At 31.7% G+C, this 27978-nt stretch overlaps 1 protein-coding gene across 1 annotated transcript in view; it reads left to right on the forward strand.

Moving 5' to 3' along the window:
- LOC129218491 (COMM domain-containing protein 5-like) overlaps positions 1-27978 on the forward strand; it is a 50367-nt gene that overhangs the window by 14907 nt on the left and 7482 nt on the right. The window contains exons 2-6 of the mRNA XM_054852774.1: positions 15717-15877; positions 20415-20443; positions 20598-20648; positions 20915-21010; positions 21091-21166. Of these exons, the coding sequence (XP_054708749.1) occupies positions 15717-15877; positions 20415-20443; positions 20598-20648; positions 20915-21010; positions 21091-21166 (413 nt within the window). The remainder of the gene's footprint in view (positions 1-15716; positions 15878-20414; positions 20444-20597; positions 20649-20914; positions 21011-21090; positions 21167-27978) is intronic.

The raw sequence follows: 27978 nt of genomic DNA on the forward strand, positions 1-27978 counted from the left end.
GACATCTATAGAAAAAAATAACGGTAAATAAAAGTTTATTGAAAGTTAATTATCCTTTTTAGTATCGAAAAACCAAACCCATATAACTTTCTCCCAAAATAACAGTTTAACATCGCACCACCAGACACTAAGTGGCGATAAGTTTAAATTTTGTAACCCTATCTGAAGCGATCAGATCCGCCCCACCCATACTATCCTTTGTAGTTCTAAATTCATTTCGCTGTATATTATTGATGATTAAATCATGAGTGGGGAGAAAAGTGCTTACTATGCCTATTCAGAGAATGTTGACGCTTTTCCAAAGACGTACACCACTGCATAAAACAAACAAGCAAAATTATAAACCAAACTGACTTTCAGCTGTTAATTTCTTTCAAAGAAACCAACAACAGGCATTATATTTATTTGGCGGTAGTAATTATTTATGGCTTGCAGGAGCATCACAAGAGTACCGATTTTTTTTCCTTTTGCAAAATTAGCTGATTTTGTATAAGTTGATTCCTCTAATTTAACTTTAAATATGCTGTATTATTTTAATTTGAGATTTGCTCTTTCAATAAACAATTTGTGAAAGATCCGTTTTTGTTTACCAGAATTTTGTGAAGAGTCCGTTTTGGTTGATCGGATTTTTGTGAAAGGTCCGTTTTGGTTGATATTTTTAGCTTGGTGTTGGACGTAAATTTTCGGTGTCTGACGTAAATTGTTCATATTGGATGTAAACTATTGCTCTTAAATGTAAATACATAACAATGATTGCAGTTATAAATATGTAAATTATAAGTTACATATACTGAAACAAAATTTACCAAGTAAATTCAAAAAAAAAAAAAAACCTGAACAATATTTTTTTGGCGAGTTTAAGCAGCATTTTTCAAAGAAGTGTTTCCCGGTTAGCATTTATTTTTTATGATCTTTAAACATTCATGTACAGTTTAACTTAAAGTGCATACTGCAGTCAGAATTTTTGAGTAAAATATTATTAGAGGAGGGGGCCCCCACTTACCCCGTAAAATTTTGCTATAAGACATCCCTACACTATGGGGTAAGTAGTTCCCCTCCCCCCCTAACAGTGAGGATTTGAAAATCAAAAGCAACTTTGATGAAATATTTGTTAGTGAAATACAAGACAACTATGATGACTTAGTAGGAATTGATAGTTCAGCTACAAAAGCTGGTGATTAGTTATTTGTGAAACTTACATGAAAGAAAACCATCAAGATTTATATGGGTTGAAAGTTGATAATGGTTCTTCCTTAGCCTACTTTACATAGACACAGTCATTTAGTGTTTCTAATTTCTTTTTACACTTATAGTTTTGGCAAATTTTCCAAAATTGATCTTAATCAACTGTATTACGTTCATTCAACACACCTTTTCTCAAAAGGAGTCCTACTTACCCCTTTCAACCCTAAATGTATATACAATAAATTCACTAAGTTGTTTTTTATGCATGTTTCACCTTAACTTTGAAATTAACCCTTCAAGCGGCCGTGACGTAAAATTCCTTCACCAAGCGATGTATTGAAGAGCGGCCGTGTCGAAAAATTTCGCCATGAATATTCTTCCATAGAATTTTACGCCGCAGCCGTTCTCGAAGCAGAATATTCAAGGCCAAATTTTTCGACACGGCCGCTCTTCAATACATTGCTGGGTGAAGGAAGTTTACGTCACGGCCGCTTGAAGGGTTAAAGGCAAAAAAAGGAGAAACACAGTTGAAAACATATGTTATTTAAAGGAATGTAACAGTGTCGGACGTAAATGGTGTCAGACGTAAAAAAATTTTTACGTCCGACACCTAGATTTTAGTAAAAAATATTCACTTGTTACAAAATGAAAATAGGTTATATCAAAGAGATTGAAATTCTTACTTTGTACCCAAAAATACATGTATGTAGCTTTAAAATTATTGGCTCAGCATAATTAACTGCTCATTTTGGTGTCGGACGTAAAACACGTAATGTACCCCAGAGGAATTCTTTTACAAATCAAAATGAATTATATTTTGACACCTTTTTGCAACATCACCAGCGACACTCTATCTTTAAATGGTTATTCATCTCAATTCATAATATTAGCATGTATTTTTTAGAAAACACAGAATTTCTCCGAGAGTCTCCAAATATGGTTTGAAAATACTCAAAATGTTAACCTTGGTTTAACCTGCTGTAACTTATTTATAACTGAAGTGATCAAATTTTAGACAGGTATTTCAAAATATACAACTTTTTACCTTTAAAATGACACATCATTTGTTCACAAATTTTAATTTTGAAAATTTAATCATCTGGTTGACCTTATCATGGAATTGCCCAGTGGCATTATATGAAAAAAAGAAACGATGTTTTTTTTTTATATTTATGTATGTGGTAGAATTTACGTCAATTCAACAAGGGCTGTAACATGATGGTCTCGGATTTTTTTGAATTTAACAATGTTGAAATTCATAAAAAAATTAAGAAATACGTGTGTTTTGTTTTTTTTTTGCCCAAAAAAATTCCTGGGCCAAGATACAAGCCGCCAAAGATGGCGGTCCTGTCATTATTTCTCACTTGGGCTTTTCTTCAAAATCTTTAAAGTACATTATGTCAGGAACGGTAGAACTATACCTCAATACTCAAATTTTGAATTGGTAGCCAATGGCTACCAGATGTTCACAAAATGGTAGCCAAATCTCAAAAAATGATAGCCAAACTTTATTTTAGTTTAAATTATTTAATTTATTTTATTACGTTTATTTATTTAGTATGTGTGTATATGTCATTGGCGTAGCAAAGAACGTTTCTTATAAAATAATAATTAAAAATAAATAAGTAAATTAAAAATAATAAAAGAATAAATAAAATAAAAAGCTAGCTAAAAATAAAAAAGGAAAAGAGGGTTGAGGAAAAATTTTGGAGGGGGGGATCGAACTTGGGGGGAACGGGCACCCCTGCCCAGATATTATTTAACACATCTTTTGCAAACTATAATCTGCATTAATTCATCTTTAAGCAAAACACATCACCATAAAAAAATAAATAAATAAAAAATATTATTATTATTAATAATTTTTTTCAGCTTTCAAAACTTCTAGAAACATCACAGTTTTCAACCAAAACACGAGTTAGTTCCTTGATAAAGAAAACAACAAAATACCAAAAACTTGAACAGAATGTAAAACCTAAACCATTTGCGATTCTACAAAATATTTTTTTGTTTTTACAAATGCATGCAGAATTTTATAAAAATCGAAGCCTGCGTGTAAAAAAATGAATAAATAAAAGAAAGGTAAACAATATAAAACAAAACGAAAACTAGCATGTTGTGGCAATCACGAAACTTTCTTCTATATTTTTCTTTTTTTTTCTGATCCCTCCCCATGCTTGACGAGGAAGCAATATTCGAAACAAAAACAAAATTACACGACCACCCCAATGTCTGAATTATTGCAAAAGCAAAGCAAAGAGCGAAAATTGAAAGGTATTTTAAAAGCCTTGCTTGAATTAATTACAAATATTTTATTTGTTAACAAACATAAGATGGCAACAGTTAAAAATTTTAAATCATTGAGATAATATTTCCGATCATTTCCATACAATTAAAATCACGAGAAATACGCAGACGACAATCTATTACGATTTATCTTTCTTATTGTTGCATTAATAAAACTTTTTATTCGCCAAAAAACAAAAAAAAAATCAACACCTCTTGGAGCGATTGGCGTCAAAATTGAACCGAAGCCTGTTTACATATGGATTCTCATATATTCCAAATTTCAACCAGAACGTAGCATTACTTCTTGAGATAGGGCAATCACAATGGAAAAAAAGAACGGGCGATTGCGCTACCCCCCCTTTTTAGCTGTTGACACCAAAATAAAATCAGCTTTTATACCCACTAAGGGCTACTTGCCGATAAATTTTTCTTTCATTCCGTCCATTATTTCTTGAGATACAGCAGTCACAATTGACGACAAAAAACGTTCTATAGCTCAACCCTCGTTTGAGTTATTGACACCAAAATTGAATCAGCACCTGTTCCTGGCAACATATGGACCAAATTTTGTTTGATTCCGCCAGTTACTTCCTGAGGAATAGCAATCACGCGTAACTCAAAAAACGTCCCATTGCTCCACCCCCTTGGAGGAATTCACGCCGAAAACCAATGGGCACAAGTTCACATAGGGGCACATATGTGTACCAAATTTCGTTCGATTTCATGCGGTAGTTGTTGCTGTAGAGCGGCCACAAAAAACTGGTCACACACAGATGTGACACACACACAGACGGACATTTTCCAAAAATAGTCGAAATGAACTCAGCACACCTCAAAACATTCGAATCAGTCAAAATTCGAAATTCGAAAATTTGCACGAATCCAATATTTTCTTCTATATATTAGATATAGAAGAAAGTAAAAAACAAAAAATGAAATAAAAGATTCAGCAGAAGAAAAAAAGGGTTTCAGCCGTATTCTTTCCACCTTCTCTAGACGCAAGGGTGCCATTTTTGTTAATATTATTTATGTGTTTTATAAATACGATTGTACTTCTCTTTATTTATTTTGGAGCACACATTTTCCTCTTCTAACTGGTGAAAATGGACAATCTACAATGCGGCGCCATTTTGAAAATGCAGGACGCCATTTTGAAAATTTACCGCGAAACTTAAAAATAACAACTTTTTTAAGGAGAAATAAAGTAAATAAACGGATATGTCCTCTCCTCCAGTAGGTTTTATATTTTAAAAAGAAAAAAAAGGAAAAACAAACAATAAGATTAAAACAAAAAATCAAAAATCTTGCAAAAAAATTTTTTTTTTAGCGATATCGTTTTTACCTTGTCTCGGTGCATTTGACTCAAAGGCGCCATTTTTGTTTATTCATATGTAAATCAAATGTACAAGATTAAAATTCTTTTTATTTTGGAAAGGATATTTTCGTCTTAACTGGTAAAAATGAACAATGACAACGCGACGCCATTTTGAAAACGCGTAGTTTAAAAATACCGCAAAACGAAGAAATAGCCATTTGTTAAGGAGAAATAAAGTTGAAAAATGAATTTAAGATCAAAAAAGCATAATTTACTAAATTGGTGTATGAAATTTGTGTATATTTACGATCGCGTGTAAAGAAAGCTGAGTTTTCAAAATAGCATGTTCAATAGCAATCAAAATTTGCCGTCGTGATTGCGATTTTTGTTTTCTATTCGGAATATGAACACATAGCACAATTAGCCACAATTGGACAATACTCCCCCCCCCCTTCCCTCCTTCACCCCCCCCCCCGGCGATCCGATAGCCGAACTTTTAGTGGACAAAAGAATTTGGGGAAAGGTCATATGTCAAGACTATATGTCAGGGAAGGTTTCATTGGCGAATGGTAGCCACATTGGCGACTGAAGTGAAAATAATGGTCGCCAAAATTTGAAAATTGGTCGTATTTGGCGACTGGCGACCGCGAGTTTTGAGCTTTAGGTAGAACATATTTTTTTGCGGTTTGTTTTATTTAAAAGGATATTTTTTTTTGTTTAAACACATATGCAACATTTCAAAATATTTAACATTTTGAAAAATGTGTATATGCATGGTTGCCACACTTCCGTCCAAGGAACGGTATTCCGTCTTTTCAAAAATTTCGGCCATCGGATTTTTTTTTCCATGTTCAAAATGATTTTTATAGATTAAACAAATCTTTACTTTTGAATCTCTCACTCTCAAAAAAGGTCTTATTATTCTTCTAAGGACATAAAACTGGTCCATCTGCTAAAGTTAAAAAGATAAGCTGTTTTTTTTTCCAAAAAATAATTAAATAAGTCACTCAATCTGTTGATTTCAGCCATTCTTATCTTAATGTGGAAAATTTTGTTAAAGTTTTTATCACAATGCATCTTATAGCCAAGAAACTCATACCTGAATTTTTTTTTAATTACTATTTTTTTTTTGTATGAAATATGAACTATTTATGTAACATGAACTATAAAATCTGAAGCTTTTTTTCTGCATTAGCAAATAGTAAGTTTTTTTTATTGCATTTTATTATTAAGTTCTTTTTCTACTTTTACCTCCTAAAAATCTTGGACAATGATTTGTTATTTTTTTATTTAGGTTTTAATTTTTACTTAATCTTACAATTTGGTTTTACTATATAGTTACAACATCAGAAATTAGCATTATATATGTCTAAAACATCAAACAAACTAAGCGCTAACATTTTGGTGTCGCAAAATGGAGCCACGCGCTTTTCAGTCCTGGCCAATTTTTAGAGTGGCACCCATGTGTATATGTATGTGAAAATTAAAAAAAAATTTCGCAACAAGTGGCCAAAAAGCACTTTTAATCAAGTTATGTGGCAAAATATTCATTTTAAGACTCTACTTTTATCCAGGAGTTTTATTTTTTAAGAAAACTAGAACGCGGTCTACAGCCGATTTGCTGACTTTCAACATGCAAGCTTTCAGCGTAGCGCCGAAAGAATCGTTAAGCGCAATGCCATCTTGTTCTCACTAAATTTCATATCCTGAATAAAATGGCGACTCAAAATGAAAGTTATGCTATATGACTGAATTGAAAGTGTTTTCTGGCCACTTCTGCGGGAAATTTTTTTGGGATTTTCAGGTCTGCAATCACGCAAACAGTTCCCTGAAGACCCTCATTTTTTCAAATGCCTCTAAAATCTGTTAAACAAAAAAAGTGGAAGCTCTCCTTTTCAGATAACGGGCTGGAGACTTTTTTGGCCACTTGTTGCGAAATTTTTTGAATTTTCAGCACATATTTCAAAATGTTGCATATGTGTTTAAACAAGAAAAAAATATCCTTTTAAATAAAACAAACCACAACAAAATATGTTCTACCATTCCTGAGACAATGTACTTTAAAGATTTTGACAAGAAATCCCAAGTGGAAATCATGACAGGACCGCCATCTTTGGCGGCCTGTATCTCGGCCCAGGAATTTTTTTGGGCAAAACAAAGATAAAAAATTTTTTTTTTTTTTTTTATAAGTTTTAACATATGATAAATTCAAAAAAATCAGAGACCGTCATGTTACAGCCCTTGTTGAATTGACACGGATTCTACCATATATTCTTTTAAAAAATGACCTTTTTCTTTCATTTTTTCTGTTTTATTACAATATTTCTGCATCATTTTTCAAGATAAAATTGTAAATATATATCTACAAATAACAATATTGCATGAATTTTTTAACTTATAAACCCCGCCCATTGAAATAGCCGGCACAGTATTACATACTTTTCTTGAGCTTAAAAGCTATTAAAATTCTTGTATTGTTTTTAAACAAATGATGAAGATGTGAATCATAAGATTAGTATATAAAGAAAATATTTAAAAAGTCGCTCCATATTTCAGGGCTGGAAAGTATAAAAACTGAGCCGTAAGTGGTGGGATAAGGGAAAATTCACTAGGTTGTGTAAGAATCTGGCAAGTTTAGTAACAATGCTGCAACAAGTTAAAGTCAATTTGTGAGTTCTTGCCTTGTACTTGTGCCTACATCAGGGCCGTATCCAGGGGGGAGGGGGGAGTTGCTTGGCGCCCCACCTCGAAACCCGAAATTTTTTGTACTGTAAAAGAGAAGAAAGTTTTTTTTTTTTTTTTTAATTTCTAATGTCAGAAAAGGAAAATAACAAAGTTGTTTTATTCTTAATTTTGTTAATATTAAGCGAGTGAAAATTTGAAGAAACACAAAAAAAGCAATTCTAGTTCTCATTAGTTGCAAAGCATAATTGAAATTTACACCCTCAATTAGAACTTCCTGCTCTCTTTCCCAATTCAATTCAGGTGCGTCCAGGGCCAAGGTAGGCTCCTTGTCAGTTTGGTAGACTTGCCCTCCTCCAGGGGCATGCACAGAAATTTTGGGGACCGGTCACAAATGACTTTTTCTGGTCCACCTCCGCATTGTTTACCCCTATTTTCACCCCTAGTTTTAAAAATATTGGGCCTCCTTCAGGCTTGGGCCCAGGCCAACAGGTGTCCTTCTCCCCCCTGCTCTCCTCCCCCTAAAACTCGTATAGAACTTACACTGCACCGATTTATAGTGAATTCAGCGAGAACTGATAGTGGAAGTAAACAAAGCAACGTGGCACTTGGCAATACCCATGTCTCATTGGCGAAATGTTCCTGAGAAAAATCGCCAATCCAATGAGCAATTCATGAAAGTAGCAAATGTTGATGCCAAACAGCAACCCTCTTTGTTTACTTATGCTATCAGTGCTCCCTGAACACACTATAGAGCCAGGGACTCACCATGGGCCGGGGCCGGGGCTTCCGATTAGCCTAGTATCTGGTTACCGAGATGTGCCAAATCCAACTTATTGATACTTCCTGAGAAAAAAATAATGATTTTCATTTTTGTAGCATATTTTTCAAGATAAATTTTTGTGACTGATATGTTCCATGTCTTGCCATTTATTTAATACCGGATTCAGTATTTTGGAAGTTCTTTTGTTATTGCTTGTTTTTATCTGTTTTACTGTTAATATCTTAAGCATGAGAAAAAAAAATTCAACTTACTCTACCCTATTTCATTTTCTGCACTACTTGTGATTGAAAAAAAAAAAGGAGTTTTTGAGAAATATTTCATTATATTTATTTTTAACTTGAAACGGGCATGTCTTACAAAGTTACAATCATTTTGTAAGACTGCAATCAACCACTGAAAAGTGCAAATAAAGTGCTTTAAATAATTTCAACTGTTCTAGAGTCTTTATTATTTAAGTTTAAAATTCCTTGACAAGTTCTTCAATTTTGTCTCTTATCAAGAAAATAAAGTATGAATTGTACAAATGGCCAGAATATTACTCTTTTGTTCTTATTTTCTGAATTTCTGCACCATTTCTTTTAAACCATTTTGTACTGTTTTTATACTGTAGGGCATTTGATGATAAGGGAGGGGGGATGTTGGGGAAGTGATCAAAAACAGACCACACTAAAAGCCGATATGAGCAAATGACGATGTGCTTCTTTCTTCTCTTCTCTCCTTTTACCTCCCTGTTGGTTAATGTCAATGATTTGTGGAGCAAGCAATTTGTATTTTGATTGATCTTGATTTGCAAAAAAATGCATAACTTTAAAAAAAAAACTTTGTTGGCCTATTTTTCTTTATATTTTTTTAGTCTCAATTACCCCCATATAACGCTTCAAAGTACATATTGTTACATTTATTTTTCAAAATATTTCCCACAGGAGAAATCCCCAGACCCCCTGAAATTATGGATGTTCTACATCTGACTTAAAGGGACACTCTCCCGTTATCCTTACTACTACAAAGTGTATAAAATAATAATAAGAAGTTAAAATAAAAATAACAACAGTTCAACAGTGGAAACATTAAAAATCGAGACAAAAAACATCTTTAGAGTACAGAAAAGAAATAATAAGTAAATAAGAGTTAATATTAATGAAGAGTAAGAAATTAATTAATAAAAACCTGTTTATAATTTTCTAGTAGTAATAAAATGCATGTGGGCGCCATTTTTTTCGAAAGAAAGAATTTGCACCTTATGTTGGCAAAACCCCTTTAATTTATCTCTTGAAAATTCATCATATACTGAATGTAATTAGGTTACAGTAAAAGAAGTGAAATCTTAGTGTTCTCGTTTCGGAATGGAAGCAAAAATCACAATCACGACCGCAAATTTGTTACGAAAACCGTAATTTCGAAAACTGCGCTTTACAAAATTCGCAAACGTAAAAACAGACAAATCTTTTACTCGATTTGTAAAATATACATTCTTGATTATCCTAAACCCATTGAATTACTTTATTTCTCTTTTTAAAAAGGTTATTTTTTAAGTTTCGCTTTACTTTTTCAGCAATGCTTTTCCAAAATGGCTTCGTGTTAAAGATTGTTCATTTTCACAATTCAGAACAAAAGTGCTCCTTCCAAAATGAATAAAAACAGGGTGGCGACAGATCAGGGAAATCAGGGAGATCAGGGAAAAGTCAGGGAACTTTATTAATCAGGGAAAAGTCAGGGAAATATCAGGGAATTTGGAAAAAATAACAAAAAATCAGGGAAAATTGATTTTATAAAGAAAAAAAAAATTTTTTTTTGATTTACAAAATTAATTACTCTAATTCCCTACGCATTTTCCGCCAATTATCTGTTCAAAAAAAGTAAAATTATTGAGGTGCGATTATACACTGTCGCATATTTGTGCATATTTTTTCCTCAACGTCAAAGTATTGAATCTTACTTATTAACCACAGGATGACTTCCTAAGATTGCTTCTGTGTCTGCTAGGTTGTTTATTTTACCTAGCTTGAAATTTCCTTTTACACTTTCAATGCTACGTAAAATAAACAGCCATACAGGCAAAGAGGAAGCCTTCATTAATGCCTTAGCTCCTTTGCCTTTATTCCATTGTCTCGAACTACTTAGCGTACTGTAATCACGATTTCAAGAAGAAATCTTTGGTTTTTGAATTAATACTATAAAAGCTTAAAAGTTATTACTTCTTCGCGTTTTTAATTTAATTGCTAAAATTGAACCGTCAATAAAAAAAAACTTACCGCAGATTATAAAGGTTTTCTTTTCTTCAGACGTAAGTGATTCTTTAATTTTATAACCAAGTTGTATTCTTCTTTTATATATTTTGAAATTAACTAATTGCTTTTTTTTTCTTTCTTTTCTTTCTTTCATTTCAAAGTTGTTTGTTACAAAAGCAATCTAAGATTTCTTTTTCGTTACATACTGAAAACATTTGAAATAGAGTTAACTTGTGTACTTAAGTAACTTACTTAACAGGGGTCTGGCCAGAGCAAGTTTGGGTCCGTTAACGGACCCTTCACAAAAATCCGATCAACCAAAACGGACCTTTCACAAAAATCCAATCAACCAAAACGGACCTTTCACAAAATCCCGATCAACCAAAACGGACCCTTCACAAAATTCTGATAAACAAAAACGGATCTTTCACAAATTGTTTATTGAAAGAGCAAATCTCAGATTAAAATAATACAGCATATTTCCTGTATAAAAACGATAATGGTTGGAAACTTTTTTAAAGTTTAATTAGAGGAATCAACTTATACAAAATCAGCTAATTTCGCAAAAGAAAAAAAAAATCGGCACTCTTGTGATGCTCCTTGGGGGCAAGCCATAAATAATTACTACGGCCAAATAAATATAATGCCTGTTGTTGGTTTCTTTGAAAGAAATTAACAGCTGAAAGTCAGTTTGGTTTATAATTTTGCTTGTTTGTTTTATGCAGCGGTGTTGTTGTAAACTTCTTTGAAAAAGCGTCAACATTCTCTGAATAGGCCTAGTAAGCATTTTTCTCCCCACTCATGATTTAATAATCAATAATATACAGCGAAATGAACTTAGAACTGCAAAGGGTAGTAGGGGGGGGGGGGATGTGATCGCTTCAGATAGGGTTACCAAATTCAAAGCGTTGCGATGTTTAACTGTTTATCGCCACTTAGCATCTGGCGGTGCGATGTTAAACTGTTATTTTGGGAGAAAGTTATATGGGTTTGATTTTTCGATGCTAAAAAGGATAATTAACTTAAAATAAACTCTTTTATTTACCGTTTTTTTTTTCTATAGATGCCTACATTTTGAAAAACGAAATCTTTTTACATCCGATATGAGAATCATATTTCATTCTTTTTTCAAGCTAACTTCGCTTTATTAGGATGCAAATAAAGGAAAAGGATTCTTTATTTTTGTAAGAAAGCTTATTTCAGGTTTTTAAAGCGGAATTCCATTTTCTTTTATGAGTCAATAATTAAAATGCTGAATCGATCGTTTATTTTTTATTTTATTTATTTATTATTATTATTATTTTTGCTTCAACTGTGTCCAGATATTAATGATATGTTTATCATAGGGCTCTAAAATGCAATTCTAAAATAATTTTATCCAAAATATTTATTCTACAAGCCGTTTTTATACTTTTGATGCCTTCCTTCACTTTGAGGATTGCAATCTCTTTGCATCTGCTATGGGAATCTGATTTTTCGCATTTTCGATGTTTAGTACGCTTAGTTAAGAAGTAAACAAATAATTTTTTTTTTTTTTTTTTTTTTTTTTTTTGTAAAAATCATGGAATTTGTAAGTTTTAAACGAAATTCTGTGCTCTTAAACAGTGTCTTGGGTTAAAAATTTAAATGCCCCCCGACTGAATTTTTTTTTCTTACAGTTGTTTTAAATACTATACAAATAACATTTCTAGTATAATTTAACATGATGTAGAATGGTAGATAAATATTGATACTTGAGGGGTGCCCATCTCCCAGTGAGCGATGCCTCTCCCCCCCCCCCCCCCCAAATACTAGAAAAGCACTAAAGAATGATATTCTCAACAGAAAAGAGGGAAAACACTCAACTTTAAGTGTCAATGATGCAGTTTCCACCATCTCAAGAGTCTAAACTTTCGTTTTTGCAAAAAAAAAAATTTTTTTTTTTGCAAAATTATTTGATTTTTCACAAAAGTATTTGATTTTTCACAAAATTATTTGATTTTTCACAAAATTATTTGATTTTTCACAAAAAACGGACCCTGTGAAAAATCCTGGACAGACCCCTGCTTAAGTTAGTGTACTTTATTTTTTTATTGTTAAAAAATGCTGTATTCATTCATTGAAACCTATGTGTTTGATTAGAGAAAAGCTCCCTATGAATGGATGTCAAATGGTTTCATCTGTTCTGCATAAATATGTCAATTAGTTATATAAGAATAACTACATTACTTCTATTCTTTCACTATTACTTATTATTCTTGCAACAATGATTATACTGTTTGAAAACTTAGTTCAAAATAACTTCAATTACTTTTTAGTTTCATCATAAATACACGTGTTTTTAAGAGTAATTTTAATAGTTTCTTAAAATTCTTATGCTAAGTGGTATCTGGAAGTAAGTTTTTTTTTTTTTTTAATTTTCTATAATATTTCCATGTAGAAAAATTTAATATACTGTTTTGTAGGGTTCCCCCCTCCCCCCCCCGAAAAAAAATTGACTTGATATGTTTTTTTAACCATTTTATTAAAAAAGTAGCATTTTTTTAAAATATATCTTTAGTTCAACAACGTTATACAACTTAAAACGTTTAAAATACTGCATTTTATACAAACATATAATGGATTTCAAGTAGAGCAAAGAAAGAAAACCATTATCATTGGTAACGTAAATCAGGGAAATTTGGTGAACTTAATCAGGGAAAAGTCAGGGAACTTTTTTTCACAGTTCCTGTCGCCACCCTGAAAAAGCAGTACAAGCATATAAATTTCTTTTGTAATGCATGTGAACAAAAAAAAGGCGCCCTTGCATCAGTAGGTGTCTAGACATTTTGGAAGGAATAAACCGTGAAGACAGTTTTTTTTTCCTATTTTGTTTAAATCATTGTTTTTTTTTTTTTTAGAAAGGAAAACCTGCACATGGAGGGGCTAACTAAATCTCTGTAAATCTTTCCAAGTAAAGGAGAAAATGTCATCCTCTTTTTTTTTTTGGAGGGAGTGGCAAATGAAGATGATTGGAAAATTTTCAGGTGAAGGGAGGGGAGAGGGGGTTATATTCGGGATTATAAAATGATTTCACTTTCCCCAAAAAAGTGGGGGTTATAATCCGTAGGAGGGTTATTTTCGGGTTGTTCTTCTCTGATCTTGCCATACATTCACATTGCGTCTTACCATTCCTTAATTTGCATTTAGTGCAGATATGGCATAAGTCTGGAACTTATGCCGATTCTGCACTAAACTAGAAAATTTTACCCCTAAATACAGTGCTTTTGTAGTACAAGAATTGACTTCCCAGCTGCACTAGTTGATTTCTCTACATACTAATATGAAAAAACCACAGCTAACTCAATTTTAAAAAAAAAATGACTTATGCTCTTTCTGAAATAATAGATTTAATTATCTATGGTATAACTTTAAAAAGTATCATAAATATAGAACAAACTTAGAGTGGTTTTGGAATTTGCAAAAAAGATTAATTTTTTACAAGTATTTTTTTCTAGATTTAATGTTTACATCTTGCTATAGTGCGATATGGAATGAGTCCAAAATCAAAATTTTACCTACAGATTTGGTGCCCCCAAATGTTGATGCCCTGGGTCTGTGCCCCATGGGCCCATGCCTTAATCTAGCCCTGCCCACAACCATCCTAAGGTAGTAGTTTTTTGTAATTTGTATAACACTGTGTCCATAAAAACATTCAGTGTACATAAATATTTTACCATGGAGTTACATGAAAAAAAAAAAAAACCTCAAAAATATAATAGTAAAAATGTTTTTGGATCAAATTATTGCATAATGCAGAATAAGAAAAATTGTGTTGATTTAAACAGCTTTTTTTTTAATACCAATAAAAATTCAGTTTTTTATGTAAGAAACCGTAATATATAGCTAAGGGATGATTTAAAACAGTTGGAGGTGGTGTTAACAAGTATCTAATATAATTAGGTATGTTTATAAAAAACCTTACACATACACTTTTTCCACAACACGAAATTTTGACTTACCAAAGGGGTCTTGGAATGCATCCCTCGTGTAAGTCATGATTCGACTGTATATAGAAAGAGCATAACCAATAAAAATAAAGATGTTGATTTGACTCCTCTTTCAAAAACTAGACAATTTATGAGAGCATTATTTCCCTGAAAAAAAAAACACTTTATAACTCAAAACGTTTCAAGAGAACTCTTAAAATATAACTCCCTAACATATTCAATGTTAACACAATAGAAAAATTTGCAAAATAGAAAGAAAAAATTAGTCTTTAAAAAAATGTGACAAATAAAGTGATTAAAAAGTACAGGACTATGAGAGAAATCTGTTTTGAAGCTATAGGTTTAACATCTAGAATTCAAAGAGCCATTCAAAAAAAGAAGCATTTAGTAATAAATGAAAATGTTCAAGATTTCTTTTTAAGAGATATCGTTAATAAGTTTCATGATAAAGTTTGATGTCTTAGAAACTCTAAAAAATCCAACTTTGAAAATGAAAGGAAATGGATGTATTATAAATTTGATGTACCCATTAATGTATTGTATGAAAAAATAATTGTTAGTTTGGATAGAACCCCACTTTTAAGAGTTGCATTGATTATGTCCGCTTTGTTACTTTGATGTCTCCTGTGTTACCGTATGTCCCCAGTGTTACCAACACAATCTTATAATCTGGAAAAAAGGGAAAAAATTTTTTTGAAAATCAAATTGAAGCATATGCAATAACTAATTTGTCTAGGTAAATATTAGTATAATTTTACTGTACTCATATGCTTTTTACTGAACTGCGGAAAGTTTTACATTGAGAAAATACAATAAAGGTAACACGGGATGTAAAAATCCAATTTAAAGAGGAAAAATATTTCAAGAACAAAAAAATATTAGGCAGAGTAAAAGCCCATTTATGTCAAAGTCTTGGCACTATAGAAATAGGTTTTTACTTTCTTATGAAAATATGAAAAGAATTATTTAATAATGGTAACACAAGAGACATTTTTTAGTTTACATGGCTACATTTCTAAGTTTTAAAAAGTGTGCTGCCAATATTCAAACTATATTTATGTATATATTTATGTATATGTATATATTTATGTATATGTATATATTTATGTATATGTATATATTTATGTATATAAAGCTCTCAAACATTATTTTGATTCTGTTTATAAAAAAAAAACATTTTCTTCAATTCTTGAAAGAGACCTTTATTTTTGGGAAATGACCCAAATGCGAGTAACTTTAATAATTTCTTCAATTTAATTTTGCAGTTATTGTACTGGATTTTGAAGGTAAAAATGTCACTACTGAAATGTATCAGTCAATTAAGAACACAGAAGAAAATGATATTAATTTTGACTCAATATATGGAGCTCTATATGTTCTATTGAAGTGTGCATTAAGTTTTCCAGAAACTTCATTGAAACAAGAGGTAAATGGTTTCTTTCACAATCATTAAATCTGTATCAAACCAATTTAAGAAAATCGTTTAAAAAAATCTTTACTCTTTCTAATAGTTTTAGTTTGCTAACTTAAAATTTATTTTATGACCTGGTTTTTGAGTAACAAAAAAGCTCTAACAAAATAGAATTTTTCCAATACTTGTATCTTGTTTATTCTGCTGGGGAAAACATATTCTGTTGGCTTAATTTCTATGACACTAACTGAAATTTCTAGTAGAGCAATCAAGATTACCTATTGGTTTTACTTTGCTGTGACTTGACGTTTCTTATTTTATTGTCTTTGCGATTGGTACATAGCCAGGCACATGAATCTTTGACCCTTTCCGGAGCAAATCATTAAAATTTTTGAAATTTAATGAGAAAGCATTATCTGCAAGCAGTATACTGACAACCCACTTATTCCATCCATAGACTGTAGTTTCGTCCTTGTATGAACTCGTCAATCTGGAATAGGGAATAACCAAACTAAAGGCAGATGTCATCTATTGAAATTGACAGTGCCAGCAAGCTGGTAGATAAATAAAATTCATCTTACTAGCGAGAGACCACAGACATGTTGAGGTTCAACTCGTAAATTGAAGGCAGAGCTGGGGTACCTGCAATTTTGTGCAATTATACGTTGTTATTTCTTATTTTTACTTGTCCTGCACAAAGGTATTTATTCACTTATAAGTGGGTTCAATCAATCATCTAGACAAAGATTTTACTGATGGAAAAGTTTTTTTAGTATATTTTTTTTTCACGAATGGTGTCTCCATTAGTTCGCACCGACTACCTTGGGCAGGGACAAAATGTGTTTATGCTCTTAAAAAGGAATTAGTCTTTTACTAAGATATGATTGAATAAACACCTAAGGTAAAATGAAAAAAAATTCTGTTTTAGCACAAAATAAAAATTTTAAGATCTGATCTGGGATGATTAAACAAGAAATCAAGCCAGTAAAAAAAAAAATTTATTTTGCTGCCATCCATGATCACTAAAGAAAACAAAAGACTACTTTGGCAGCAGTTTTTGTAATTTTAAAGAGAAAAATGTTTTTTTAGATAATTTTTAACTTATGTAATTATTTTTGACCACCGTTTGGGATAGGTTTAAAATAAGCAAATGTATGTATACTATCTCCTCAAGAATGGCCAGAAGTTACAAGTCAAACCAAGCATAAAAAAATTAAGAATTTTCAAGGAACCCATTTAACTCTATATCATCTTCATTGTATTTAATGGGGTTATTAATTTTAATGACATTTATTCTTTCTCAAATTTGATGGAATGAACATCCTTACACAGTTGAAACTTTGACAACAATTTAATGAGCAGATTTTTCTGCATAAAATGGAATTTGAAGTGTTTTAATTTCACTAGAACTGGAGTTAAGCATTTTTGCTAGGATTTGAAAGGCAATTATAATCAATTCTCTTTTCCTTCTTTGTATTTTTTTTTCCAAAAAATGCTGTTTTATACCTTTTAAATCTCTGTAAACTTCAGGCTGTTGACTTTGAAAAATAGAAAGCACTATTACTATGTTTACTTGGCTGCCGTAAATCGATTATCCATGTCGTAACTTTTCGGAGACTTCTTGCATAAAACTCGTAAAATCAAAAAAATCGATAGGCTTTGCTTTCTAGATATTTCTCCCCTGCTCCCTAGGCCTCTGCTCTTAATGGAATAGGAGTTTAATGGCTGATAAATTATGAAAAAAAATCTGCATTAAGTACAGGCTTCCACTGGCGACTATTTTGAAGAGTTGGCGAATATGATGACTATTTTCAGGCAAAAACAGAAAATGCATAAAATGATAAAATTAGATCCATTAAGTTTGTATGTAAAGGAAAATAGCAAGTCAAAATTGCTGTTCATTTTAACATCCTTTCCAGTACACTTTCCGCTATGGTAAAAATACCTTCAAGTTATAGAGGAAAACTGTGATAAAATAAAGTGTTGAAAAATAAAAGTTAGGAAGTCTGGTTATTCTGCAGTAGCTAACAAAACTCATTAATATTGGTTTTGAAAAAACAATAAATTTGGACAATTTTATCAGTATTTGTTTTTTATGTCAACTAAGTGCATCATATGCAAATTTAGCTTAAATTGAAGCTTTAGCTTAATTTTAGCTTAAATTGAATCAAAAGCTACTATTTTGTAATAAACTGCTACTATTTCAGCCTAAAAGCATCTAAAATATAAAACATACCTCTGATGTAAAAAATTAAATGCGAAAAAAAAGAGAAACTTCAGCTTCAAGTATCATCGGCCGAACTATCCTAATTTCGAACTGGGTCAGGTTTTAAATTACGCAAACAGTCACCAAATGGGCTAGCCCAGTCTTATTTAGTGCAAAGGATAAATAAAACAGCCCTTTTTTTGTTCTTTTGCTCCTGGAGCCATCAGGCACACAATGCATATTACCTTGCCTACAAGAATAACAATAATAGCCTGGTGAAGTCAAATATTAGTATTTTGTTTTGACAGTTAGCAATTACATCCTCGCTCCTTGTACTTCCTGGTATGGGAAGGAAGTAGTTTCACAAAAATATGCTCTTAATTTCATTTCAAAATATGCGGGTTCAATAGCAAAGCAAAGGGGCAAATGTGACTTTTTTTTAGATATTTTAGCTTACTTTCAATTATTATATCTTCTATCCCTGTCACTTCTCTCTTTCTTAATGTTCACTGCAGCTGTAATTTTCCAATGATGTTATTTAATGAACATAGAGCATTCAACATTATTATTACTATCATTTTTCTATACATGTAAATAAACTGAAATGTGTTAATGTAAATATTTGTTTTATCTTTGAAAGTGATGGTTAATTTCATAGCAGTGTTAAGCTTCTTTTTTTCCCCTTTGTGATTTAAAGTTTGATGTACGGTATAAAATACTACTGTGTGTTTTCAACACCTACTTACTTATGCAATATTTAAGTTGTTTCGCATTTTACTTTAATATTGAGTACATTTAAACTTTACTAATAATGGAGAGTTTTGTGAGATGACTAGTCAAATCTATCTCTAGTAGTCTTGATCAGTGTTTTCCCCCTGAATTTATATTCTTTTTGCTTTTCTTCAGAGGGCGTTGCCCACATTGAGTCTAGGGGTAAATTTTTCGTCATTTTTCAAGCAAAAACAGAAAATGCATAAAATGATAAAATTAGATCCATTAAGTTTGTATGTAAAGGAAAATAGCAAGTCAAAATTGCTGTTCATTTTAACATCCTTTCCAGTACACTTTCCACTATGGTAAAAAAACCTTCAAGTTATAGGGGAAAACTATGATGAAATAAATTGTAGAAAAATAAAAGTTAGGAAGTCTGGTTATTCTGCAGAAGCTAACAAAACTCATTAATACTGGTTTCGAAAAAACAATAAATTTTGACAATTTTATCAGTATTTGTTTTTTATGTCAACTAAGTGCATCATATGCAAATTTAATTTTTCCTGTTGAATTTTCTATTTTTATTTTTATGGCAGATTTTTCTACCAACTGGCGTTTGTATGATCTGAGCACGTTTTTTATGCAAATGTTACATTTATTGTTTGATTGCAATAATTACATGGTTATAGATTATAAATATCTATAATTGTAAAATATTACTTAAACTTACATAAATGAGTTTTTTAAATAAAATTTCATATGTTCAAAAAAAAATGTTTTTTGTGTTCAATTTGTAAAATAAAATTTTATGAAGTATGAACTTACAAAAATCAATAACTAAAAAAATGTAAAAAAGGTAATTACATTAAAAAATAATTAAACTATATTAATGCATTATAATCATTTTGGGATAAATAGTGAATCATTGTTTCAGAGATGCTGGTACATTCGCAATTCTTTTATAGCACTTTGCAGAAATAGGCCAAGAAAAAAAAAGTAACCACCACAATTTTTTTTAAAACAATTTCTACTACTCTATTCATCTATGGATCAAAAAAAATCTACGCCACAGATGCACTTGCTGTGTTTCAATAACTATGACATAGGAACAATTATTTTATTTTTCACAGAAGCACCTCATTTACTGCCTGATTCACATCATGTCCTGAATACTTTATTGCTTGTAACTGCTGCAGCAGTACTGCCGTTCCATTTTACAACATAATCTTCATTGCAGCATTATTACATGTTGTTCTTGGTTGATTGTGTGTATGTGTTTCTTCATTTTATTGCTTGAACTCAATGAAGCATCCAATTGTATATTTTCTTTCAATGCATAAGTTGAAAGAATAACCCTTTTAGAAAGTTCTTTCAGCACAGGAATACAAGTAAATATTGCACATAATGGCATGAGTTTCCTCTGGTACTTAGGTACTTATTAATTTTCCAAAAGTCTAAGTGAAACGTCAGCCTCATTCAATTCATCTATATGCCCCATTTCGAGGTATCTACCTTAAATTTTAAATCAAATATATTAGCTAATCAAATGCTTTGTCTTAAATTCTCTAATTTCTTTTTGATATGAGGATTTTATTATATGAACCGGAGTTTTTACTTTTCCATTTTTCTTTATAGATATTTCGAGAAGATCTACAGGAGCTTAAGTAAGATCTTTTTTCATCCTTTTAAAAATGTTATTTAAAATAGCCACTTTGTGGTTCAATGTTCATGCTAATGAAAAGTTTTTTTTTTTTTGTGTGGGGGGGGGGGGGGTATTTTGATCAAGAAATTAATCAATAAGAATTTTCTGTTATTTAGAATTCCTGGCGATTACATAGATGATCTAGCCAATATTGTGTATGGCACAAGGTAATGTTTATTTTTTTATTATTTTTATATGTAGTCGCAATTTTTTTAAGCGCAATAAATACATGTATCCACTATTATATTGCATTTTTTTCAGAATGCATTGTTTATTTTTCTACTATCTAATTTAACCCATTTCTAGAGATTTTTGAGAAACTTCATTGTGTTATGAATAATTTGTGTTCATAACTAACTTATCTCAATCTAGAAGAGTAAAATTTAATTATTTTCCAACAACTTATTAAAACTGTTTGCTTTTCTCTGTTTAGGAAGTCTTCTATACTCTCCGGTTTAATCCAGAGTGCACCATCTTTCCCTAAATTGAAAAGAATCCAATGGCGAATAGATGTTGCCATATCTTCATGGTTTGTTAAACATGATGTGTATAATTTTCTTGAATAAAAATATGGACATTCAGACATTACTTACACCTTTCTATTTATAGTACATTAAACCGAGTGCTTGAACCTACAATAGTAATGGAAATTGAACTAGCAGATGGACATAAAAGAACTTTTGAGGTTTGTAAATAATATTGCTTTAACTATATTGAGTTGTTATGCTTCTATCAACCTTTTTATTATGTTGATATCTTTTAGAAGAACATTAAGAACAAAATTTCATGTCAAGAGAAAATCTTTTAAAAAAAAAAATTTAGGTTTTTTTTTTGTGCATATTAGTCATATTTGATGATGATAATGCAAATTTAACAGTTTGCTATTGCAAAACTGATAAATTCAGGGTTTGAATGAGTCATGGAAGTCTTGCAAAGTCATGGGGGAAAAAATAAGCAGATTTCAGACCTGGAAAAGTCACGGAAAATTGTAATTTTTATCCATAGTAGTCATGGAAAATTGAAGTCATGGAAAAATGTCTTGGGTAAAAAGAAAGTAACTGCAGCTAAAAGAACATTAGAAATCTTGAGTGATTTAACAGTACATAAAAGCTATTAAAACTGGAAAATTGAATGATGCCCAAAACAAATCTGAATTTCGAAATCTCATTGCATCCAGTTCTGTAGCAGCCGCTCGTCTTTTTTTGCGGTGTGATTTTACTGCTTGGACATCACTCATTTTGAATGTACCATTATTTTCAGCTCTGATATTTTATAATCTGCAAAAGAAAACTTGCACATTCTTGATTTCGCCTACTCAGAAAATGCAATTCAATTGCATCTGAGTTTGTTTCCAACGTTTGTAAAAACTTAATTATTAAACTTATCAGAGTTTATCTTAATTTGTTGAATGTTTTAGAAAATGAAGATCTTTAGTCAGGCGATAGAATACAGAAATAGGGGATTTCTAATATGCCAAAACATCAGTGCCTAACATATGGACGGCCCATGAAACTAATCCATGCGACTGCTACATTCAATGTCAAGAATCAAACATTATGTTCTGGAATTTTTGAACCTATTATATGCTTTTGAAAATGTGGAAATAAGTAAACAAGTACATTTGAATTAGGAGATTTATTCACTACTGATTTTTTTTTTAAATAAAAATCTAGTTTAGAAACATAAATTTACTGCAGAATGTAGCTTTATTTTACAGATCTAAAATGCTGACAAGTTATGTGGATGATTAAATGCACTGTTGACAGTAAAAGGCAACTTTGAAGCAAATTTATTGAAACTTAGTAATGATTCCATGCAACCTTTACTCCATTCATTCTTATTCTACCAGTTTATGAAAAAAGTATTAGACATTTAAGCATCATTAGATTCCATTCACTGTATTTTTACTTTACTTAAATTTATATGACGACAAATAAGAATAGTTCAGTTTTTTAGGTGTACACTAATATTTTTTCAATGAAAAAGTCTTTGAAAAAGCATTTAATTTTTTCATCTGAATAGAGTATGAACACTGCAAGTTACTCCACGATTGCAGTCAAGGAGGCTTACAGTAATGTAAATTCTCTCGAGATTCAAAATATTTTTTACAGTTTCATTTAAAAGTAATGCAGTCAAATCTTGATACCTCGAACCTCCTTATCTTGAAACCCTCGATATCTCGAAAGAAAGTTTTCCCTTGCATTTTGCATAAAACTCTGAAGTGTTTTCTATAGTTATCTCGAAATGTATTCTTTGGAACCCTCGCCGTGTCAAAACTTTTGCCGCTGAAGCAAGGCTTAATTGATATTTTTCCATTGGAAAATTTTGTAGTAGATATCTGCATGTAGTCCTTCACCTTTTTTTCCTGGAAAGTATGAGAATAGAAGATTGGGGAGAAGAATAGGGCAGCGTTGGTATGAGGGGGTGCTGACGTCTTTTGTCCGTTTTCTCTAAAGGTTAGATTCTTTCTCTTTTCTTCTGATTTGGAATTAGAACACGCACTCACTTTGACAACAGGGGGTTTAGTTTTTGTAGTTGACCAGTTTTCTAGCGAAAATGCGTTCTTCTTCAGTCTGATCTTTAACTCCTGCAAAATGGCTGGTGAAAAGCGTGTGTTATAAATTAATGATAAAATTTTTGAAGTTTATTGATGAATACATGCTGATGAAGAAAATTGAAATTGCTGCTAATTTTAAAATCCCTGCCAGTACATTTTCAACAATAATAAAAAACCATCAAGCTATCAAAAAAAAAAAAAACTATGATCAAGAAAATTGTAAAAAAAAATGAAAATTTGAAAATCTGCTAATCCTGAAGTAGAGGAATGTACCGTAATTTTGGGTAGATAAGCCGCCCTATCGTATACGCCGCACATGCAATAATTTACTTACTAAAAACAAGAGTTCATCGGATAAGCCGCCCCATCGTATACGGCGCAGAAGAGCGTTTCAAAACATGGCGCCCCACCCCCTCTATATCTCTCTCTCTCTCTCTATATATATATGTACAGATGCAATCATTTATTATAGTTAGAACAAAACTGTAACAAGCAACTGCACTTGTTGCCAGATGACATCTACATTTGGTTGGATGAGAAGTTTTTAAATCATTGTGTTATACTTAGCAGTTCATTAAAAAATTGTTTACCCTTTATCAATTGATTCTTTTTTTTTTTTAATTTATCATCATTGAGACATTTTAAAACATAACTCAGACTATAGGGACTCTAACTCAGACAAGCTAGCTATTCCTCCATTGAAACGTATGTTACCATCACGAATCTGGCAACACTGGAAAGAACAACAGCAAACAGCGGTAAAATCGGCTCAAACGAACGCAGGTTTAACCTGTTCACACCCAGAGTCACACGGACGCTACGCAACGATTCCTCTCTTATCAGCCCAGCGTCACTTCCCTGCTATGCGCTCTGATCGAGGCTGACGTCCCAGCGTCACGTATATGCTTTCTCGAAATGGAATGATTGAATTGAATATTTAAACGATAATAGATGGCGCTAAATGGCTATAACTTTGATCATATTCGAGTCACATGGTATTTGACCTTCATGTACACGCTTTAGTTTCTTATTTGGGCCTCTCAATGGGATAGATTTTTTTTTATGTAAACAACAGTGAATCACTGCTCTACGCATATGATTTATGAGGTCTCAATTGCTCTTGTTTATATCTTTGCTTCTCTTTTTTTTTACGAGTAATTGAAAGAGATATACATCTAGCTGAATAAATTATGGGGGAGGGAAGGAAGGTTAAAATATTTTTGCATATGTGTTCCAGACTTATGGGATTCCCTGTTCAATGAGAGTACAGGAATGATTTCAAGAGGCACTGAAGTTTATGATTTTTTTTTAATCCTTTCTGATATTGTTCTTCTTTATTTATTCTTTTTCATTTGGAGAATAGAAAATTGCAATAAAAATGGTTAGCGAAGTGAGTGAAAGGGAATGTTTTCGAGTGAATTATGAAGCAGTTTTGAGACTTGTCGCGTGGGAAATATAACTAGTTTAAATTCGTTGACCTAAGTTGTTTTAATCAAAATTACATAAGGAACATTTTTGCTACATTTTTTTTTCTTTGATTCCACACTCATAATGTCAAACTCTAACTTTGTTTTTGTGCACATATCATTTAATTTTGTGCACATGATTAAAGTTTTAGTATTCTACTTATTTCACTTCATTCTAATAATGTAATAGTCTTTATATTAATAATTAGTAATCAGTAGTACATTGTTTGAGCAACATTAAAATTTCAAGCCATTATTTTGAGATGCTGATTTTATATGAATATTTTTGTTCAGTTAGGCTTAACTGCTGTAAATGCTCAGGCCGATGGCGGCGTTCCATTTCAGAACGCTCGGTCCCGTAGCTGCGCTTCGTTTTCCGAGCGCTGGTCCTCAAGGGGTTAAGGGTGTAAGAAATTAAATTTAATGAAAAACCTGTTTCATGGTGCAATTTGAGAGCTCTACTAGTGTTTTGTAATGAATTTTAACATTGTTGCTCGATTGGGGGAACATGAAAAGCACTAAGAAAGAAGGGTGAGGGGAAAATTTCTTCAGATATGCCGCAGATGTTAAATTTCAACTTTAAAACACGTATAAGCCGTAGCTTATTTACCCGAAATTACGGTATGTGTTTAAAACACGAACCTTTGTTTTCAGTCTCTTTCCGCGTCGCAAGGGCTGCCATCTGGCGATACGTTAGAATGTTTTTGCTGTTGAGCTTGCATTCGAAAATTACTTCGCTTTATTCGTTTTTAGGCACTGGATTAAATAGTGCAATAAAATACAAGGTTGCTAATATGTACTGAAATATTCATTAAAGATTCAGAGTGCATGACGGGAAAATAATAAACAATAGAGGATAGGACATAAACAATAATTTTTATAACACTATTTTTTTTTTGATTTATTTTTCTTTTTGCTAGTATATCATTTCTTTTTTCTTTTTTTTTTCTTTTTGTAAACCTGAGAAATCAAAACTCTTAAATATAAGATGATCTAGCTTTCCAAAGGCCTTAACTAAACATTCTTCAAACAATTGACTAATAGATTCAACCTGTGAGGAAGGGAATTGACTGGACAAGAATGTTTTAAGTGTGTGAATGATTTTCTAAGAGGATAAAAAGTATTTTTCTGTGCCTTTTGATACGTTGTGACACTTCAAAACGACCAATAAACACAGAAACATCCCTTTGCTGGTCGGTTTTTTTTATCGTAACTCCTTTGACTTTTAAATCCCCTCTGAGTGCTCAGATATCAGTTGCTCAAGCGTGGGAAGAATTTTTAACCGACTTGAATTTTCCCACCTAAGGTTGTGGCTTTCTCTTGAACGATATTTAATTCTCGCGGCACATGGATTATTAATTTTCTCAATGCTGCGCCGCATGGTAATTTTTTATTATAGGTGTTACTAATGTATTTATTACTGCGTAGAAAAGCAGTAAATTAAATATATTTTGCTACTTTAATAGTTGAATCAATTACCTTAATATTTTATTTACTAATAAATAACTTTATTTAGGCACTAAAACGTAAAATTCTTTATTTAATGTTCCAATTTTTAAATATTTTTAGTGTTCAATTGAGGGGGAATTGAATACAGAACACCCCTCTCCCACAATTTAATTTATATTCTTTAAAAATATACATTATAACTGTGTATGATTTCTGAAGTTTGACCAATATTCTGGATTTACTTTTTCACGATGCTGCCAGTTCAATTTGAAATTAGGGTTATATTAATTAGCAGGCTTCAAAAAAGGAGGAGGTTCTGAACTCGTCGGATTTGTTTTTCCTGTGTACAATGTTCCATAAATATTCAAAGACACCTGTACCCAGGGGCGTGCACAGGGAGGGACACCTGTTGGCCCAGACCCAAGCTTGGAGGGGGCCTGGAAAAGTCATTTGTGATGGGCTCCGAAATTTCTGTGCACGCCCCTGCCTGCACCGATGAGGAAAAGTCTTTTTTTGTTTGAAACAGCATAGTTCCTCGGCGGTCTAATGTTAAGTTCAGGTTTGATGAAATTGAGGGAACTCTTCAAATATCATACTCACATTTAAATCGATTTGTACTTTATTAACTTTGTATATCGTCTAACTTAGTGAACCGGTTTTTATGCTTTTTTTTGTTTAGTGGTGGTTTTGTTTAGGGGTGGTCTAAGTTAGGTTCCAAATCTTTGATTTACTTTAGGGAAAAGTTAAGGATAAAACAATAAATTTCATGCAATTTCCTCACAAACGATTAAATATAAAACCCATTGATAAACAAAGGCCATAAAACAAAGGTTTATACTTTCTTTACCTATAGTTAAAGAAAGTACTAAAAAAATATATTATTAAGAGTAATGATAATGAAAATTTTGAATTAAGGATTCTCTGAAGCAAACATAAAATTCATTCTAGTGGAATTCTTCATCTATAGTGGGGCCATGTGAAGAAACATGCAGCTTTTATCACGAGTTGCATGACACTAATTGCAAAACATAAATTACAATTTTACAATTCTAAAATTTACAATTTTACAAATTTAAACTTAAAAGCGATTTTGTTTTATCTTTTTAGTGACTCGTGCATTTGCTTTCGGAAAGCAAACTTTGATAAAGTTGAACAAATGATGAAGACAATTTTTTTTGTACATAGTTACGCATTTGAAAAAGCCTTTCGTCACAGTCATCGGTCGCCGTGTTATTTACACCACTAAAAAGCAAAAAATGAATTACTTTTAAATTAAAAAAAAACGCCTTCAAAAAATACCCAGGAACTAAAAAGCAAAAAATAACTGATTACGCTTACTTTCTATTTCCTACCCAAACGTAGAAATGAAATTTATTTTACAATTCCAGTACAAAAATCAACTAAACTAAACACCGAATTATAAAATAAACACTGATTTAAATTACTATACGATGAATTATTTTAAATACCTAACTAATTATATACGATCTCTTAATTTTTAATAACCTTTTGAAGTCGGGGCCTCCTATAAACTACTACCTAACGTAACTGAGTAGGTTTAGTTTTAAAGACTAATTTTGCGTATACTTAAATTAGTGTTTAATTCAGGATTCGGTGGGTTGTCAGTTACGTTATGTAGTTGTTTATAGGAGACCCCGACTTCAAAAGGTTATTAAAAATTAAGAGATCGTACATAATTAGTTAGGTATTTAAAATAATGTTGGCAAAAGCCATTTTTTTGGTTCTTGGAGAGATTCATAAAAAGCTTGACTGTATTTTAAATTGTTTAAAACTTACCTGCAAAATCAAACCTATCCGAGAAAATAGATTCCCGGTTTTAAAAGACGTAAATTATCCGGCGGACGTATGAAATCCCCAAGTGACTAAACACCCAACAAGTCGATCACGTGTTTCGCCCATTGGCGGACGTGACGTCAGAATTCAGAGTTGAGGATCTTTCTGCTGAAAGCAGTGAAGAAGATAATTTAAAATAGCAACAGTTAAAATAGTAACTGTTGAGTTGCT

The sequence above is a fragment of the Uloborus diversus genome, chromosome 3 (assembly GCF_026930045.1).
Source record: "Uloborus diversus isolate 005 chromosome 3, Udiv.v.3.1, whole genome shotgun sequence".
Classification (NCBI taxonomy): Eukaryota; Metazoa; Arthropoda; class Arachnida; order Araneae; family Uloboridae; genus Uloborus; species Uloborus diversus.